Consider the following 21215-nt stretch of genomic DNA (forward strand, 5'->3'; position numbering starts at 1 on the left):
AAGTTGTATCATGTTATTTTGAAGTATAGGGGGCTTTTGACAGTGATTCGTGAAGGCCGCTTCACTGGTTCATATTAGGAGGGCGCTATTATGGACCATTTGTGATTTTTTCTGTATTTAAATTTTGCTGAATGTCTATCAAAGCTATTTCACTCTAATTAGGCCTAACGGTTCACTTAAGAGAGAAGGACTACCAAACACAAAATGAAACTTCTTCGCAAGAAAACAAGCTAGTTATTAGCATGAAACAAAACGTGGTCCATATTAGGAGCCCTTCCCCTACAGATCTCTCTCTCTCTCTCTCTCTCTCTCTCTCTCTCTCTCTCTCTCTCTCTCTCTCTCTCTCTCCCCCCCCTTACCCCCCCTCCCCGTTTCTCTCTTCTCTCTCTCGCTCTCTGCGTTGAACATTACTTACATCTGCCAACGTAAAAGAAAGGCGAGGGACTGATGACGTACTCCAGCGTATCGTTCTCCGCGTCATCAGCATGAATGACGTACACACTGTTGTCAACTTCTGTGTCTGCAGCGTCCACCGTCACACTCGCTGGTACAAACACATTACACTGCAGTACATTGAAGCATTGCCGGTAAAAAATTTAAAAAAAAAAACTTAATTGAGGGCACAGAGAGAGAGAGAGAGAGAGAGACACACACACACACACACACACAGACAGAGACAAAGACAGAGGGACAGAGAAAGAGAGCTAGAGACAGAGGGACAGCGAAAGAGAGATGGACAGAGACTTCAATTTACTGTCGATACTGATTGGAACTCGTAAGCATCTGCCGATCAAATATTATGACATTGTACCATTGAGACCAAATTCCAACTGAACTCCATATGCAGGTAAGTGAAAAAGCACCTCAAACGCTATAATTATATCCGCTGAAATCCAAAACCAAATAGAGGGCCAACGTTCCAAAATTCAGGATAAAAAAGGTAAATTGTTGGAACGTTTTATCATTGACAAAACAAAACGTTGCGTTCACAAATATATCGACCCAGCAGTCTTTTAAGTGCACAGACAAACACTAATTACACAACACTTATCTTGACAAACACTACAGAGCAGGCACGCAAAGAATAAAACAAGCGTAGAATCATAAATACGTTACCAATAGGACTACAGAGCAGGCACGTAAAGAATAAAACAAGCGTAGAATCATAAATACGTTACCAATAGGACTACAGAGCAGGCACGTAAAGAATAAAACAAGCGTAGAATCATAAATGCGTTACGACAGTGCAGCACGTTTCGCCCTGCAGTCCGGACTGACGATCTAACAGCGAACGACAAGAAGAAGATAAATGCGTTACCAATAGGATTACAGAGCAGGCACGTAAAGAATAAAACGAGCAGGCAAGGAATGAATAAAACAAGCCTAGAATCATCATAAAGATGTTACCTATTGGACTACAGAGCAGGCAAGGTAAGAATAAAACAAGCGTAGAATCATCATAAATACGTTACCAATAGGACTACAGAGCAGGCAAGAAAAGAATAAAAACAAGCCTAGAATCATCATAAATACGTTACCAATAGCACTACAGAGCAGGCAAGGTAAGAATAAAACAAGCCTAGAATCATCATAAAGACGTTATACCAATAGGACGTCAGAGCAGGAAAGGTAGCCTATATAGAATCATCATAAAGACGTTATACCAATAGGACTACAGAGCAGGCAAGTAAGAATAAAACAAGCCTAGATAAGAATCATAAAGACGTTACCAATAGGACTACAGAGCAGGCAAGGTAAGAATAAAACAAGTCTAGAATCATCATAAAGACGTTATACCAATAGGACTACAGGGTAGGACAGGGGCGGCGTTGTTAAGGATGCCAATTGACAGCTTCTTGGACACTTCCCCGTTGTCGTCATGGCAACGTATTGTCATCACATACTTTCTGTGGACACTGGATGCCAGATTGTCGGACCCCGTGTAGACAACCTTAAAATCTGCAAACGTTCCGGACACATTTCAACAGACACTTTACGTATGGATCAAAACAAAATTGCACACGCACACACGCACACACACACACGCACGCATGCACGCCAACGCACAAACACATACTCACACACACTAGCCTTTACCACCCCTAACCACCGTAAAACGCTGCAAACCACAGACAACACTAAAGACAGCTGAAGGTGAAAACAACGATTCCACATATGTTTGTCTGCAAGGGTGTCTATTATAGCCAGTCTGCATGTTGTTGTTGTTGTTGTTGTTTGTTGTTGTTGTTTGTTGTTGTTGTTTGTTGTTAGTGTTGCTGTAATATTGTTGTTGTTATTGTTGTTGCACGGTTTTTGTTGTTGTTCTTATTGTTGGTAGTGGTGGTGGGGTTGTTGTGTTGTTGCTGTTACTGTTGTTGTTGTGTTGTTGCTGTTACTTTTGTTGTTGTTGTTGTGTACTCTTCTTAATAAAACTTCTGTATGACCATGTCATGTATTTTGCACTGCTTGATATATCAATTCACGGTTACATAATTTGGTATCTTGAATGACAACAAGTGTCTCCTACTACTGACCTTTATCGCCAGTTTCCTCCACGTCAAAGGCCTTGGTGAGGGGCGTGATGTCTTCACGGGTACACGTGTACTGGTCAGACTCCGGGTCAGTCACGGACAGGTCAAAGATCGCAGTCTTCCTCGTCGCGCTCTCGTGGACATAGGCCACTGTGGGCAAGTTGTGGATCTTCGGACCTTCGTTCTGGACAAAGTTAACGTGAAAAGCACAAGAACACTGACTTGGCATTTGTGTGAATCTTCAGACCTTCGTTTTGCAAAAGTAAAGAGAACACAATAACACCAAGTAACTATTTCTGTGAATCTACTAAAGCTGTGCTGCGGTACATAGCCACACTACTGGTCCTACCGGCTGTCGGTTCTTAAAGGCGCTGTTCTTTCCGCGTACGCAGTCATGTTGATTGCCCGGGTCAGTTCAGGCTTTAATTGGGAATAAGGCTTGAAATCCCACTTCTGCGCAGTAATGGCAGAGAGATAGAGAGAGAGAGAGAGAGAGAGAGAGAGAGAGAGAGAGAGAGAGAGAGAGAGAGAGAGAGAGAGAGAGAGAGAGAGAGAGAGAGAACGAACGAACGAACGAACAAACTTTATTACTCAAGGATGGAGATTTTAGGCTGACGCCTAGTCTTACAATCTGTCCCTGCTAAAACTAAACATGTATTAAGATGGATACAATGGCAATCGTAAACCGACACAAGGGAAAAGAAAAAAAAGTTATACATGTAAAGATTAATCATGCATTATTGCAACTACTACATAATCTTTACGAATATCAAATAAATAAAAACCCATTTAAACTGACATATCAAAATAATGCAAAGGGATACAAACAAACAAAATTAATCTGCACCACTCACTCATACATTAATTTTACACCACGTCAAGCATACCTGTATACGCATGCACACACACACGCACAAACATACACACCCGCACACAATCCAACTCACTCACGCACACACACACGCCCACACAATCCATGGCACGCAGACTCATTCTTCTCATCCGCATCCTCGTCATCAGCACATCATCATCATCATCATCATCATCATCATCATCATCATCATCATCGTCATTTGGCAAAAACAGAATATACATGGGTTAAGATAGGGATGCATTTTACTTCTGGCGATCATACAAAGTAGCAACAACTCTAGAATGTACCTGAGCGTGACAAAGTGCTTGATCCCTTTATTTCACATGGCAAAGAATTCCAAATTGCTGAGCCCGAAAACGCTAAACTGGTTTTGTATAAATCAATACGGGGTAGTGGAGAAATTAATTTGTTGGAACCATACCTGTCTGTTGCTTTTTGAAATAATGATTGCATGTTTATTTGCACTTTAAACATTAAAACAGCCTTATTAAACAATAACTGATCTTTGAGGAATAAAAAGTTTAGGCTACTAAGATTTTGATCTGTTGATGTGTGCTGCCCCGGCATGATAAGTTTAGCTGCGCGACGGTGAAGAGAATTTATTTTTTTCAAGTGAACGTCACTACAACCATCCCAAAGTGTGGAGGCATAACTCAGATGAGGTAAAATATGACCAAAATAAAACAACTTAAGTGCTGAGGAATCAGCCTATATAGTGCTTTCATTTAGAAAGAAGGAATAGGTTTTTGGACAAGGTTGTTGTAATACGATCGATGTGGGGCTGCCACTTTAATTCGGCATCTATTATGACCCCAAGAACACGATGGCTTGTAACTTGCTCAATGGGTGACGCATTTAAACTGAGTTGAAGAATCAGAGGAGCGAGTTGATGTTTTTGTCGTGTAGTAATCATCATGCATTTTGTTTTGCCAGGGTGTACAATCATTGAGTTTTGTTTACACCAAACAGTTATGTCGTTCAAGCTCGTTTGAAGGGAGGTTTCAATAGTCTGTAAACTTTTACTGGACGTGTGAAGAGAGGAGTCGTCTGCGAATAGATCATTGAAAACCTTCTTGTCTGATTGTTAGGAAACGCTACCGTTGCTGAGCTTTGGTTCAGTTTTGTGTGTTGCATGTAGTTGACTTATTTGTACTTTGTGGGAAAGTACCGATATTATATTTTGTAAACACAATATTTATGCTTGGACGAGAATGCAGGTGAACTTTCTAGTCCTGTCAAAACAAGTTGTTTACCATGCTGTTTTAGTGTGAGTTCGTGGCGTTCGATCGGATTAAGGGCGTCGGCACCTTTTGATGTACGTCACAGAGAACGTCACCATTCTAGTCCATGGGCGGTTCGCATATAATGTAGTTGTATCATGTTCGGTCTGGAATATTCTCGAGATTGAGTATTTACTATATATGCCAGCGCGATTTGAATGTTAAAAAGCTTCTATTTGAGTTCTGCTAGATGTGCAGTTGTATGTATGTAATGCTAAATAAATCCTCGAACTCAATTTGACGAGTTGTTTTCTGTTGCTGCGAAGACGGGCGACGTAGAATAAAAGAACACAACTATACGACGTTTGAGAACTTGTGGCAATCTCAAGTGTCGTGTAACAATTGGGGGCCAAGCCAAGGATCTACGTTTAACGCCAAGGGTTTTCCAGTAACAAGGACCAGTGTCAAGACAGTCACAGGAGGTAGCCATCAATCGGGTGTATCCTGAGGGATCAGTATTGAGACTACGGAACCGTGGATTCGGTGTGACTGTGGGAAGAGTTTGGTAATCGCCGCAGCTCGGTACGGTGAGCGACGCCGGAGTGTATCGGGATTACAGAGGTTAGCTGCCGTTTGGACGAGACGGACTTCGTCGCGGAGCTAGTGCATTAATACTACGAAATACGACTGGGGTACGTCGTGTACGTATCGTGAGCAGAGTGCGCCGTCACGTTAGACGAGGAGGGTGGCAGCCTGCGTCTACGAAGGTGAACAGCGACGAGAGAAGCATCGGAGGTGCAGTAGAGACTGTGTTCTTTTAGAAGACTACATTCGTCTACGTTCGGGGCTGTGAAAGAATACAGACGAACGCACCGGAAAAGACCAGAATGGCTGAGTTCTGGGGAAAAGGAGTTGAACTGGGACTGAAAGGCAAGCAGCTGACGGAGTTCGTCGAGTCCCAGACACAACTGCTAGCGCAGCGTGAAGAAAGACAAGCGCAGCGCGAGCGTGAAGAAAGAGAAAGACAAGCGCAGCGTGAGCGTGAAGAAAGACAAGCGCAGCGTGAAGATAAAGAAAGACAAGCGCAGCGTGAGCGTGAAGAAAGAGAAGCACAGCGTGAAGAAAGACAAGCGCAGCGTGAAGAAAAGCAAATGGAGCTGAAACGCTTAGAGCTCCAGATAGAAATGGAGACCAAGCGCTTAGAGCTTCAGACAGAAATGGTGCGTGTTCAAAATGAGCACGAGGCACCACGCCAAAGAGATAACCAGCAGCAAATGCTACACAGGGCACCGAAACTTCCAGCATTCGCTGACGGGAAGGACCAGATCGACTGCTACCTTGCAAGATTCGAGAGGTTCGCTGAGAGTGCTAGATGGCAGCGCGACGACTGGGCGATTCAACTCAGCGCACATTTGACTGGGGCAGCACTTGAGGTCTATACTAGACTCTCAAATGATGACGCCAGAGACTATGATGTACTGAAGGAAGCTCTGTTGCGTTGCTACAACTTCACTGAAAGGGGCTACCGTCAACGCTTCCGCGAATGCCAGCCATTGTCTGGAGAGACACCGAGCCAGTTTGTGGAGCGCCTGTCGTCATACCTGCAGAAGTGGGTGGAGTTATCAGGTGAAGAGCAGTCATACGAGGGTCTGCGGGACTTGATCGTGAAGGAGCAGTTCCTTAATGCCTGCCCGAAGGACCTGGCGACCCGCTTGGAAGAGCAAAAACTGCGGGGTTTGAAGGACATTACTGATGCTGCTGAGCGTTATCTCATTGCTCATGGAAAGACCCTGGGGACGTCAAAGTCATCGAAACCTTTCCAGAAGAGCGGGAACCAGGGAAACCAACCTGCCAAGGGACAAACTGAGTCCGCACCATCATCCAATGAAGGGCAGAACATAACGTGTTTCCATTGCAATGCCAAGGGCCACCGAGTCGCCAACTGTCCCCAAAAGAAAAATAACGGACATGTCAATGACAACGCGCAAGAACATCGACGGAGATATTACGACAACAAGAGGCAAACGAGTGGCTCGAACCAACAAGTATGTGCGAGCAGCGTCATACTCCCAAGGGCTGCCGAGCAAGTGGATACACCATCGGACGTGGAAGAATGTCTATCTGATGGCCAGCTTCTACTCGCCAATGGCAAGTCAATCTCTGTCGTCGCCAGCGCAGCTGTGTCAGTGTCGAACATGCCCGTGTCGAAGGGATTTGTTGAGAAGCAGGAAGTGACTGTTCTCAGAGATTCGGGCTGCAATGGAGTCATTGTCAAAGAGGATCTGGTGCCAACAGAGAAGTTCACTGGTGACTTCAAGTGGACGCTCATGGCTGACAGCAAATGCGTGAGGGCACCAGTGGCAAAGATCCAGATAGATACTCCATACTTCACCGGAGAAGTTGAGGCCGTCTGCCTGAAGAAGCCCTTGTACGATCTACTAATTGGGAACATTGGGGGTGCGAGACGTCCTGATGACCCTGATTTCGAATGGAGAATGGGCTCAGCTCAGCCTGCTGCTGAGGAGGAAGACCCACTGCCATTCGCGAATGAAGATATCAGCGAACTGTTACGAGATGACAGAGCAACTGTGCATCGCCGCGACCAGCCGCAGGTTGTAAGCGCTGTGACGACCAGAGCCCAGGCGAAGAAGGACAAAACAACTACGCCACTCGGGGTCACCAACAGTTCTGCAACTGCTGTCGTGGACAGGAATCGGCTGATTCAGCTACAGGAAGCTGATTCGACTTTAACAAAGTACAGGAGTCGTCCTGTCAAGGAGATGACTAAGGGCGAAGGCACTGTGCACTTTGAAGTAAAGGCCAAGATCCTGTACAGAGTGTTCCAGCACCCGAGAGTCAACGGTGGGAAGCCATTACGTCAAGTTCTGGTGCCTCAACCACTTAGGCGCCAGGTGATGGAGGTGGCCCACGACTCTATTATGGGAGGTCACCTGGGTGTCAAGAAGACATCGGACAGAATCCAGGCTGCGTTTTACTGGCCAGGACTGCATGCAGATGTGACTCGATTCTGCCGATCGTGCGATATTTGCCAGAAAACCATACCTCGAGGAAGGGTCCCGAAAGTGCCGTTGCAGAAGATGCCTTTGATCGACCGACCTTTCAAGAGGGTGGCCATTGACCTCATCGGCGAGATCAAACCGCCAAGTGAAGAGGGTCATCGTTGGGTACTGACCCTGGTATACTATGCAACCAGGTACCCAGAAGCCGTGCCTCTGAAGAAAATTGACACCGAGACTGTTGCCGAGGCACTTGTGGACATTTTCAGCAGAATTGGGGTTCCTGAAGAGATCCTCACAGACCTGGGGACACAGTTTGTCTCTGAATGCATGGAAGAGGTCAACAGGCTGCTGAGCATTCGTCACTTGACTACGACACCCTATCACCCGATGTGCAATGGGCTGGTAGAAAAATTCAATGCGACGCTGAAGTCCACGCTGAAGAAACTATGCAGTGAGCAGCCAAGGCAGTGGCATCGCTACATCAATGCCTTGCTGTTTGCATACAGGGAGGTGCCACAAGAGTCCACTGGATTCTCCCCGTTCGAGCTGATGTACGGGCGGACCGTGAGAGGCCCGATGCAGATACTAAAGGAATTGTGGACGAAAGATGTAGGCACACCTGAAGTGAAGAACAGTTACCAGTACGTGGTCGAGTTGCGAGAGAAACTGGAGGAGACTCTCGAGATTGCGAGAGAAAACTTGAGAAAGTCTCAGGATAGCGGAAAGCACTACTACGACCGCAAAGCCGTAAACAGGAAGTTTACACCAGGTAACAAAGTGCTGATACTGCTTCCCACTGATCACAACAAACTACTGATGCAGTGGAAAGGCCCATACGAGGTTGAGGCCGTGGTAGGGATCAACGACTACAAGGTGAATGTCGGCAAGAAGTCCAAGATCTACCACGCTAACCTCCTGAAACTGTATGTGGAGAGACCTCCGGAAGCAGTACAGGTCGCAGCAAGTGTGGAAGAACCAGCCGAACTAGACGAGTTCGACGGTGAGGAACTACTGGAGTTGGGAGACCTCCACAAGAAAGAAGGAGTGGATGACGTCAAGTTAGGACCTGACCTGACGGAAGACCAGCAGAAGGAGCTGCATGATTTTATGGGCGACTTCACCCATAGGTTCTCTGATGTTCCAGGCTCTACGTCCTTGGTCGAACATGAAGTCCACCTCACATCTGACGTTCCTGTTCGCTCAAAACCATACCCTATCCCGTTTCAGGCTCGGGAATCCTTGAAGAAGGACATCGACAACATGTTGAAGATGGGAGTCATCCGTGAGTCATCATCCCCTTACTCATCTCCCGTTGTTGTTGTCAAGAAGAAAGACGGTACAAACAGGGTATGCATTGACTTCAGGAAAGTGAATAAGATCACCGTGTTTGACCCTGAACCAATGCCGACAGCGGCTGATCTGTTCCGACGGTTGACTGGCAGTAAGATCTTCTCAAAGATCGATCTCAGCAAGGGATATTGGCAGATTCCTGTGCGCGAAGAGGACATACCAAAGACCGCCTTTGCAACTCCAGACGGAACGTATGAGTGCCTGCGGATGCCTTTTGGCATGGTGAACAGTGGTGCTACCCTTACGAGGGGAATGCGAAAAATGCTCAAAGGAATGAAGAATGTTGTGTACTACTGGGATGATCTGCTAGTCCACACGGAGACCTTTGCGGAGCATCTGGAGACTTTGAGGGAACTGTTTTCCCGCCTGACAAAAGCCAATCTGACCGTGAGACCCAGCAAGTGCATTTTGGGGACCGACAACGTTGACTTCATAGGTCATTCACTGAAGGAAGGTCAAAAGGGGCTTTTGTTGGAAAACGTCACCAAGATCCTCAATGCGCCACGTCCTGAAACCAAGAAGCAGGTGCGATCCTTCCTTGGATTGGCTGGGTACTACAGAGAGTTCATTCCAAACTTCGCCGCCATAACGGCGCCTTTGTCGGACATGACCCGAAAAGGATGCCCCAACCGAATACTCTGGGGACCAGCTCAGGAGAAGGCATACCAGACCGTGCGCGACCTGATGTCACGAGACCCGGTGCTACGCCTTCCTGATACTGCCAAAGAGTTCATCTTGCGTACAGACGCATCGGACGAAGGGATCGGCGCCATGCTGATGCAAGAACATGGAGGTAAACCGTTTCCGGTCAGCTATGCCAGCAAGAAGCTGTCAGGAGCCGAGAAGAACTACTCGACCATGGAGAAAGAGTGTTTAGCCATCGTGTGGGGAATCAAGAAATTTGAACTCTACCTCCAAGGGGTGAAATTCGTGCTTCAGACTGATCACAAACCCCTCACCTACCTGAACTCTGCGAAGTTTGTGAATAATCGTATCATGAGGTGGGTGATGTACTTGCAGAACTTTGATATGCGAGTGGAATCGATCAAAGGTTCAGATAATGTTGGAGCAGATTTTCTCAGCCGAGTATGTGAGTAAAACTGTGTTCATTCTCCAACAGACTAATGTACATACCTGGATTTCAATCTGTTATGTATACATAATATGTGTACAGGTAGCGTTTCAATGATTGAAAGAAATTAGGTAAATTTCTTCTGGTGTTGGGGGTAATGTTAGGAAACGCTACCGTTGCTGAGCTTTGGTTCAGTTTTGTGTGTTGCATGTAGTTGACTTATTTGTACTTTGTGGGAAAGTACCGATATTATATTTTGTAAACACAATATTTATGCTTGGACGAGAATGCAGGTGAACTTTCTAGTCCTGTCAAAACAAGTTGTTTACCATGCTGTTTTAGTGTGAGTTCGTGGCGTTCGATCGGATTAAGGGTGTCGGCACCTTTTGATGTACGTCACAGAGAACGTCACCATTCTAGTCCATGGGCGGTTCGCATATAATGTAGTTGTATCATGTTCGGTCTGGAATATTCTCGAGATTGAGTATCTATCTATATATATATACGACTTGTGTCTGTGTGTGTGTGTGTGTGTGTGTGTGTGTGATTGATCGCCATGCACGGCCAAAGTTCTCGATGGATCTACTTCAAATTTGGTGTCCATATTCAGATACACCCTGCACAAAATCTGGTCCATGAGATATTTCAATACGTGCTCTCAGCGCGCAGCGCAAACCGATTTTGGTTCCACCTCAGCTACCCGGGCCCCCATACCGACACACCATAGCCGCTACACCACATCACAACGCCAAAGTTCTCGGTGGATCTTTTTCAAATTTGGACACCGTATTCAGCTACACCCCGGACACAATATCATCGATGAGATATTTCAACACGTGCTCTCAGCGCGCAGCGCTGAACTCATTTTCGTTTTTGTGTTCATTTCACCATTATAAGTAACTCTTCCTTATCTTCTCCAGTGTTTGGCGTTTATCTCCCTTCCTTCGTATGGCTTTCCCGTTCAGTTGTAAACTACACTGCGCTGTCCACTGCGCTGAGCGTCTTCGGATATTCCCGGCGTTCTGTTACTGGTACTATTTTTAGAAGGTCAACGCAGTGTACAGAACGTAAATTGGACCCGTAAATTATCCTCACTGTAAAAGTGCAAAGGTCGAATCAATTTATAGCCACGCGAAAAATACACTGTCATCTATCTCTCTATAGATACGGCTTCTCTGTGTTTTTGTGTGAGTGTGTGTGTCTCTATGTAAGCAACACCTGTGCATTGTTCAGTTCTGTTTGTGATGTGGTCTGGCGGCTTTTGTGTAATTTTATGTACTGGCCTTCCTTTGAGAAGCCATAACTTGCTCAGTCCTGTTTGAGTGGAGTTCGCCTCCAAAGGTGATTAACACGGTTACATTCGTCGACAACGATGGGACTCGATATGGTCAGGAATGGCATTATGGCCACTAAATCATTTTCGTGCTGTTCCCATTCCACGAATCTGGGAGGGACCTAAGCTTGGCGGGTCCATTGTTCGGACCCGGCGAAGCCGGCGTACGGCTCTAAGTACTTCTTCCCGGCGAAGCCGGCTACCCGGCGAAGCGGGTATTCATTCTAGTTTAGTATATATGCCAGCGCGATTTGAATGTTAAAAAAAAGCTTCTATTTGAGTTCTGCTAGATGTGCAGTTGTATGTATGTAATGCTAAATAAATCCTCGAACTCAATTTGACCAGTTGTTTTCTGTTGCTGCGAAGACGGGCGACGTAGAATAAAAGAACACAACTATACGACGTTTGAGAACTTGTGGCAATCTCAAGTGTCGTGTAACACTGATATATGGAGAGGTAAATCGTTAATATAAATGCAAAATAAAAGTGGGCCTAAAACTGAATCCTGTGGGACGCCGTGCTTTACCCTTCCTGGTGAGAGAGAGAGAGAAAGAGAGAGAGAGAGAGAGAGAGAGAGAGAGAGAGAGAGAGATAGAGAGAGAGAAAGAGAGAGAGAGAGAGAGAGGGTGCAGAGAGAGAGAGAGAGAGAGAGAGAGAGAGAGAGAGAGAGAGAGAGAGAGAGAGAGAGAGAGAGAGAGAGAGAGAGAGAGAGAGAGAGAGAGAGACATGGAGCGAGCCGCCCCTCACCCAGACGACGTCGACAATGACGGTGGCGGTGCGGGGCGGGTGACCACGATCTGCGGCCTGCACGTGCAGCGAGACGAGAGTGCCGTACTCCAGGTCCAGGTCCCGCGTCAGGTACAGCCGTCCGTCCGCCTCTAGTGTCATGTATCTGGCAACATGTCACATGCACACGTGTACATGAAATGCCATTCAAACAACCAAAAAAAATAACATTCAAAATCCGAAAGCAGATGACACTTTCTAATTTGATGTTCGTAATACTTGCACACTGCTATCAACAAGTCCTATGCGCTCAGACAGAAATTCAGCCAATAAAGCAACCGACTTGTGTTCTCTTTACTCCTTGGTACCTTCAATGGTTAACTGTCGTCCCGAAGAACCGCTAACCATTTCATATATTGCAATATGGTCCGAAGTTGTCAGCATTTACTTCTTCCTCATACTCCCCTCTTCTTTGACAACTCTCGTTATTATTGTATGCACGTCTTTCTTCTTCATCTTGAACAGCAGCGCAGTTGACATGGGTTCCATGACCTGTGACGGCGAGGGATTCACTTCTCGAAATCAACTTCACATGCAACGCCTTTTCCGTGAATAACAACCCACATTTTACATGAAACAGCTGGACCTCAAAGAACTAATATTGCCCTATGGTACATTATTCTGGTTTTCAATCTCCGTGTTATCTGGAAATGTCTACATGACCTGATCACCCTGGCACAGGCAGCGTTAAACATTTCAGACACTCACACTCCACGGTGCAAGGTAAGGTTAAAAAATGGGCACAGACATGTCAGTGGGGCGGGGAGAGGGGGTGAGGTGTGGAATGTGCTCAGCTCTCGTCTTTTGTGCAATTTAAGGAGACAAGAGCACGAGCACGGTCCAGTGCGGTGTTTTGTTGTACACACCCTGATGGTGACTGCCTGGTGACGCTCAGCTCCACGTGCCCGTTACTGCCGTCATCCTTGTCCGTCACCCAAATGGTGCCCATCAGTGTGCCTTGCGTGGAGGATAGGCCCACCTGTCACACATCATACTGGTCCGTCACTCTCATTGTCCGTCACTCTCATTGTCCGTCATTCCATTTGTCCGTCAGTCTATTTGTCCATCATTCTATATGTCCGTCACTCGGATTATCCGTCACCATATCATCCGTCACTCTGACTATCCGTCATTCTGATTGTCCGTCACTCTGATTGTCCGTCACTCTGATTGTCCGTCATTCTGATTGTCCGTCGTTCTGATTGTCCGTCACCCTGATTGTCCATCACTCTGATTGTCCGTCATTCTGATTGTCCGTCATTCTTATTGTCTGTCATTCTGACTGTCCGTCGTTCTGATTGTCCGTCACTCTGATTGTCCGTCACTCTGATTGTCTGTCACCCTGATTGTCCGTCATTCTGATTGTCCGTCACTCTGATTGTCCGTCACTCTGATTGTCCGTCATTCTGATTGTCCGTCATTCTGATTGTCCGTCGTTCTGAATCTCCGTCACTCTGATTGTCCGTCATTCTGATTGTCCGTCGTTCTGATTCTCCGTCACCCTGATTGTCTGTCACTTTGATTGTCCGTCACTCTGATTGTCCATCGTTCTGATTGTCCGTCGTTCTGATTGTCTATCATTCTGATTGTCCGTCGTTCTGATTGTCCGTCATTCTGATTGTCCGTCGTTCCGATTGTCCGTCGTTCTGATTGTCCATCACTCTGATTGTCCGTCACTCTGATTGTCCGTCACCCTGATTGTCCGTCGTTCTGATTGTCCGTCATTTTGATTGTCCGTCACCTTGGTTGTCCGTCACTCTGATTGTCCGTCACCCTGATTGTCCGTCATTCTGATTGTCCGTCGTTCTGATTGTCCGTAATTCTGATTGTCCGTCGTTCTGATTGTCCGTCACTCTGATTGTCCGTCATTCTGATTGTCCGTCGTTCTGATTGTACGTCATTCTGATTGTCTGTCACCCTGGTTGTCCATCACTCTGATTGTCCGTCACCCTGATTGTCCGTCACTCTGATTCTCTGTCACTCTGATTGTCCGTCGTTCTGATTTTGCGTCGTTCTGATTGTCCGTCATTCTGATTGTCCATCACTCTGATTGTCCGTCACTCTGATTGTCCGTCACTCTGATTGTCCGTCGTTCTGATTGTTCATCATTCTAATTGTCCGTCGTTCTGATTGTCCGTAATTCTGATTGTCCGTCATTCTGATTATCTGTCATTCTGATTGTCCGTCGTTCTGATTGTCTGTCATTCTGATTGTCCGTCGTTCTGATTGTCCGTCATTCTGATTGTCCGTCACCCTGATTGTCCGTCATTCTGATTGTCCGTCGTTCTGCTTGTCCGTCATTCTGGTTGTCCGTCACTCTGATTGTCTGTCACTCTGATTGTCCGTCGTTCTTATTGTCCGTCATTCTGATTGTCCGTCGTTTTGATTGTCCGTCACTCTGATTCTCTGTCACTCTGATTGTCCGTCGTTCTGATTTTGCGTCGTTCTGATTGTCCGTCATTCTGGTTGTCCGTCACCCTGATTGTCCGTCATTCTGGTGGTTTTTTTGTCACTTTGTTTATTTGTCACGCTGTTTGTCCGTCACGCTGATTGTCCGTCTTTTAAACTGCCCGTCATTCTATCTGTCCGTCGTTCTGGTTGTCCGTCAATCTGATTGTCTGTCACTCTGATTGTCCGTCGTTCTTATTGTCCGTCATTGTGATTGTCAGTCACCCTGATTGTCCGTCATTCTGATTGTCCGTCACTCTGATTGTCTGTATTTCTGATTGTCTGTAATTCTGATTGTCCGTCATTCTGATTGTCCGTCATTCTGATTGTTTGTAATTCTGATTGTCCGTCGTTCTGATTGTCTGTAATTCTGATTGTCCGTCGTTCTGATTGTCCGTCATTCTGATTGTCTGTCACTCTGATTGTCCGTCGTTCTGATTGTCTGTAATTCTGATTGTCCGTCGTTCTGATTGTCCGTTATTCTGATTGTCCGTCACCCTGGTTGTCCGTCATTCTGATTGTCCGTCACTCTGATTGTCTGTATTTCTGATTGTCTGTAATTCTGATTGTCCGTCGTTCTGATTGTCCGTCATTCTGATTGTCCGTCATTCTGATTGTCCGTCATTCTGATTATCTGTCATTCTGACTGTCCGTCGTTCTGATTGTCCGTCATTCTGATTGTCTGTCATTCTGATTGTCCGTCATTCTGATTGTCCGTCATTCTGATTATCTGTCATTCTGACTGTCCGTCGTTCTGATTGTCCGTCACTCTGATTGTCCGTCACCCTGATTGTCCGTCGTTCTGATTGTCCGTCATTCTGATTGTCCGTCATTCTGATTGTCCGTCATTCTGATTGTCCGTCACCCTGATTGTCCGTCACTCTGATTGTCTGTCACTCTGATTGTCCGTCGTTCTTATTGTCCGTCATTCTGATTGTCCGTCACTCTGATTGTCCGTCATTCTGATTGTCCATCACCCTGATTGTCCGTCATACTGATTGTCCGTCGTTCTGATTGTCCGTCGTTCTGATTGTCCGTCGCTCTAATTGTCCGTCACTCTGATTGTCCGTCACTCTGATTGTCCGTCATTCTGATTGTACGTCATTCTGATTGTCTGTCACTCTGATTGTCCGTCATTCTGGTTGTCCGTCACCCTGATTGTCCGTCATTCTGGTGGTTTTTTTGTCACTCTGTTTGTTTGTCACGCTGTTTGTCCGTCACGCTGATTGTCCGTCTTTTAAACTGTCCGCCATTCTATCTGTCCGTCAATCTGATTGTCTGTCACTCTGATTGTCCGTCGTTCTTATTGTCCGTCGTTCTTATTGTCCGTCATTGTGATTGTCAGTCACCCTGATTGTCCGTCATTCTGGTGGTTTTTTTGTCACTCTGTTTGTTTGTCACGCTGTTTGTCCGTCACGCTGATTGTCCGTCTTTTAAACTGTCCGCCATTCTATCTGTCCGTCGTTCTGTTTGTCCGTCACTCTGTTTATTCGTCACTCTGATAGTCCGTCACTCTGATTGTCCGTCAATCCTATTGTCTGTCATTCTGTCTGTCACATGATATGCATGTGTTCGCCTTTGTTAATTTGTCGGCAACCACTGTAATCGGACAAGACCCTCAGTATCAAAAGGCTCGTGTAGCTTTGGTATGAGTTATTGCAAAAGGCTTTCAAATTAAAGGCACAGTAAGCCTCCCGTAAACCATCACATTTACTGTCAGGCTTTTACACACAGTACAAACACCCTTTCATTTAAACACTCACCGCTTGAGAACATCCTAGGTGCCCTCCGTAAAGAGCGAGCAATTTTCAAAGAATTTATTTTTGCGTGGTTTATCTTACCCCTGAGCCATCGTGAACCCGTGTGATCCAGTTTCCCTTTTTGGCTCACGTAAGTGTAGCCTATGCGATCGTAACTTTGTCTGTCTGTGCGTGCGTGCGTGCGTGCGTGCGTATGTGCGTGCGTGCGTGTGTATGTCTGTGGTAGAAACTCTAACATTTGAAGACGTCACATTACATTGACGTCACATTATGACGTAAGAGGGTTAGACGTCACGCGAAGGAAGTACTGAAAGTCTCGGTCATTATTATTTTGAGCGGGCCGAGACTAGTTGGCAGTCGTGTCCCTGTAAGTAGGCTACATGCAGACAGACAGATCTAGATCTAGTGTCTCGCTTTCTTGCACAGTTTCACCTATGCTCTTTCTGTGTGTGTGTGTGTGTGTGTGTGTGTGTGTGTGTGTGTGTGTGTGTGTGTGTGTGTGTATGTGTGACGGAGTGATTGAGTTTGTGTTACTGTTTGTCGATTTCTTACGTGAGCCTTGATGGCTTCGCCTCTTGTTCACAATGTTGTCGTCAGTTTGCAATTCGCTGTGACCTTATCTGCAATAGCACGTTATTATGTTCCTCTGACTATGCACGAAACAAACGGCTGTGGTTCACAAGAACTCTAGCGATGGCTTTTGACTGTTCAGAGGAACTGGCGAGGCCTAGGCATAAACCGTCGTCTGCTACGAGAACCACGACCTTGCGTGACCCTGCTTCCGGGCTTTTCTTTTTTCAAACTTTCAAAACTTCGAATTGTACTGATCTTGTCTTGATGAAAAAAGAATCCTTTTATGATTTAAGAATGTTTGTGTAACAAGCTGTCGATTCATTATTTAGATTTTAAAAGTTAGGTCTAGTGCCAAAACGCACCACGGTCCGATTGTGTGAGGAGACAATCCGCAAAATTAATTCTTTGAAAATTGCTCGCTCTTTACGTAGGGCACCTAGGATGTTCCCGTTCGGTGAGCGTTCAAATGGAAGGGTGTTTGTACTGTGTGTAAAAGCCTGACAGTATCTGTGATGGTTTACGGGAGGCTTACTGTGCCTTTAACAAGTGATTTGTTTTCCTTGTCAAACATAGAAATAAAACTTATTGCTAACAAACATCTAAACTGGGCGTCACAATATGACTTCAAACAGTTTGAACCCCAAACATACCTTGAAGGCATACGTTGGTTGGGCGAATTCGGGGTCGTTATCATTGACGTCATTGAGAAAGACGATGACGTCAACAGTGGCTGACGTACCGGCCTGGTCCTTGACCTCCACCTTGAGGACAAAAGACACAGTTACCGTGGAGGTGAAGGTTTCCACCTGCTCCAGTCATGTCTTGTCGCTTGTTCGCATACGTGTGTGTGTGTGTGTGTGTGTGTGTGTGTGTGTGTGTGTGTGTGTGTGTGTGTATGAGTGTGTAAGTGTGTGCGTGCGTGCGTGCGTGCGTGCGTGCGTGTGTGTGCGTGTGTGTGCGTACGTGTGTGTGTCTGTGTGTGTGTGTGTGTGTGTGTGTGTTCGTGTGCGTGTGTATGTTTGTGCGTGCCTCTCTCTCTCTCTCGCTCTCTCTCGCTCTCTCTCACTCTCTCTCTCTCTCTCTCTCTCTCTCTCTCTCTTTCTCTCTCTGTCTCTCTCTCTCTCTCTCTCTCTCTCTCTCTCTCTCTTTCAATCCCCTCCCCCCACAGTACACACCCACATGTTGCTCTGACCTGAAGCTGAAGGGGGTTAGGTTTGCCCTGGTCGCGGTCCAGCGCCAGACGATTGGTTAGCTCCCCTGTTTCAGCGTTGATTGTGAAGAGACCGTTGTCTGATGTAGTACGGTTACCCACAAGGCCAAACGATAGCGTGTCGTTGTCGGGGTCAAGGACGTTGTAGTGTGGCAAAAAGCTGACTGTTGGAGCCTAAACAATTCCATAGCCGGACACAAATGTGAAAAGTTGAATCAAATGGATTCCCTTTGCTCTGTGATGATCATGACTTACTTTGCGTCTCTGAATTACAGTGAATGCAACTTTACATAAGATTCTTACTTGTCCTTGCGGAATTCTCCAGACTTCCTACCCCGATCCCCCAGGTCTTAAAATGGAGGTAAATTTGCAGAGATTATGAACAGATAATCTGAAGAGCAAGGTCTCAAAAATGGGTCTTGGTCTTAAATTGGGGGGTCTAAAAAGAGGGCTTTCACTGCAGCAGCATTCGTTGCGTGAAGGCAGATGTCTACTTACAGGACCTTCGTCCACTGCCACGTGCAGGCGGGGGGACACAAAGTAGGGCGGGTCGTTCACGTCCACAATGCTGATGGTCACGGAGGATGACGACTGAAGAAAACGGTCGTCTGCTGTACACGTGATCACGAACTTCCTCGTTTTCGTCTCGTAGTCAAAGGAATGACCTTCGGCTAGTCTGACCTCGTAAGCTGGAAAAAATGTGGCGTGGGATCACAGAATGGATGTCTAGAAAATAATATAGCCTGGGACTTGTTGTAGGCTATAAACTCTGACATGCTACTGCACACACACACACACACACAAAGACATAGAAAAAGACACATGCTCGTCGACGCGTGTAATTGTGCATATTTTTTATTTACACACCGTGGCATTCATTCTTCCTTCACAATGTAAAGGCCACTGCAGTTCTCACAGTACACGCACACTTTCAATGTTTACGGAAAAACACGCATGCGCACATGCACTGACCTTCGTCGTCAAAGTGAAAAAAGTTGACGTCACTGAAAGGTTCCACGTTCCACGTAAGGGAGTACGTGTCATTGGTTGTGACGTCAAACTTGAACAGTGACGTCAGTGCAGGGACATCTTCCTTGACGGGTACAACGGCGGTGTGAGGCGCAAACTGTGCGGGAGAATTCTTGTCTGAAAAGTACAACTTAACAATAAACGTATGTCCGTTTTTCAGCTGCCATTTCCTTTCCCAGTTTTAACGGATTTACAGTTCAAAACTTCACACAAGGTGCGTCAATAACCACTTCTGTGACTGTTTCACATCCCCTCACGTAAGCACTCGCTCGTGGACTGCTAGCTGTACTAAAACCAGAAGAATTTGACGCGTCTTCACAGAAACTCGGATTTAACCTCTGTCCCTTCAAGCACAAAGCGTTCCCATACGAGTAACGATATGTGCAAGTCATAGAAACACATTCACACATTAATCTCACAGTTGATATCCTCAGGGACATTTACCCTTCACTCACTTATGACGACAACAAAAATAGCAATAGAGAGCAAGTGGAAACATAAACATATACACGGACTTGTGACGACAACAAAACAGTAACAGAGAGCAAGTGGAAACATAAACATATACACGTACTTGTGATGACAACAAAACAGCTATAGAGAGCAAGTGGAAACAATCCTAATTATACACGTACTGTTCAGGACAATAAAAACCGTGCACGTGATGTGCGTGTGACCGTCAGACAAGCCAATCGTCAGCTCATGTGACGTCACCGGCTCCCTTCTCAAGTCTCTGGCAACAACCACTCTTCTCGGACCTGAGAGGAAAATTGATAACAATCTGAATTACATGAACACAAAGTAAAAAAACAAACAAACACAACACTCACGCACACACACATGTATACACACACACACACACACACACACACACACACACACACACACACACACGCACACACACGCACACACGAACTATAAATGCATTTGAAGATCAGTTTCTCTTCTGCACAAAAATTGGCTACAAAAGAGAGCGAGAGAGAGAGAGAGAGACACACACACACACACACACACACACACACACACACACACAAAGAGAGAGAGAGAGAGAGAGAGAGAGAGAGAGAGAGAGAGAGAGAGAGAGACACACACAAGATAAGACAAGACAAAATCTTTATTATCGAGGGTAATAGATAAGCAAGAATAATGCTTTTTTACATCCAGCCCTCGCCCTAATATAGGGTCAACAAGAACAGAAAACAATATAATCAAAGAACTATCACATCAAACTTAATACATTATAACTGTATATACAGATACAAATTTAAAAAATAAATTGTCATGCTGCATTTTAAGTACAATTTCCAAGTGTCAATTTTTAACATAACTTAATTTAGATCTGCATATTATTATAATTTTGTTTAACATGCACATACATTTTAAATGAATTGATGAACCATTCAGCACATGTTTAATTAGTTGCATTATGTGCGACATATAATTTTTTTTGAAGCTGTCTGTGTTTGTTTTATGCTTAAGAAAAATAGGCAGTGAGTTCCATAGGACCGCACCTGAATAAAGAAGGCTTGATTTGAAAAGGTCAATACGTGGAGTCGGTGTTATGATTTTTAGTCTGTTATAGTTCAAAATAAAATTATCACGTAATGTCTCCGGTGCATATCCTGACATCACTTTATGCATCTTTAAAGGTGTTATACCTTTATTATACATTAATCTTTTTTGAAATGGTAATACTTGCAAATTTTTATAATCAGATTCTGAAGGAGTGTGATTTTTTAACATTATAAGCTTAACTGCTCTTCTGTGAAGACTGGCTAAAGGTTTCAAAACATTAGCACTTGCACAATCCCATAGAGTGGATGCATAATCAATATTTGACAAGATGTGATTGTAAAAAAAAAATCTTTCGCGAGTGGAAATTCAAGAAATGTTTTATTTTTGATAACTGATATATTTTTTGGGAAGCAATCTTACAGATGTAATCAATGTGATCATGCCATGATAAATTATTATCAATCTTTACACCAAGGACTTTATGGTGAGACACT

At 45.4% G+C, this 21215-nt stretch overlaps 1 protein-coding gene across 1 annotated transcript in view; it reads right to left on the reverse strand.

Moving 5' to 3' along the window:
* The window catches only part of LOC138980679 (cadherin-87A-like), a 35039-nt gene extending 14192 nt beyond the window's left edge, over window positions 1-20847 (reverse strand). Inside the window, exons 1-11 of the mRNA XM_070353587.1 lie at window positions 20808-20847; window positions 19842-19964; window positions 19150-19323; window positions 18676-18866; window positions 18160-18351; window positions 17618-17728; window positions 13053-13165; window positions 12148-12292; window positions 2535-2715; window positions 1798-1959; window positions 416-544 (exon numbers count right to left, since the gene is read on the reverse strand). Coding sequence (XP_070209688.1) covers window positions 416-544; window positions 1798-1959; window positions 2535-2715; window positions 12148-12292; window positions 13053-13165; window positions 17618-17728; window positions 18160-18351; window positions 18676-18866; window positions 19150-19323; window positions 19842-19964; window positions 20808-20847 — 1561 coding nt within the window. The remainder of the gene's footprint in view (window positions 1-415; window positions 545-1797; window positions 1960-2534; window positions 2716-12147; window positions 12293-13052; window positions 13166-17617; window positions 17729-18159; window positions 18352-18675; window positions 18867-19149; window positions 19324-19841; window positions 19965-20807) is intronic.
* Window positions 20848-21215: the final 368 nt, after the last annotated feature.

The sequence above is a fragment of the Littorina saxatilis genome, linkage group LG11, assembly GCF_037325665.1.
Source record: "Littorina saxatilis isolate snail1 linkage group LG11, US_GU_Lsax_2.0, whole genome shotgun sequence".
Lineage (NCBI taxonomy): Eukaryota > Metazoa > Mollusca > Gastropoda > Littorinimorpha > Littorinidae > Littorina > Littorina saxatilis.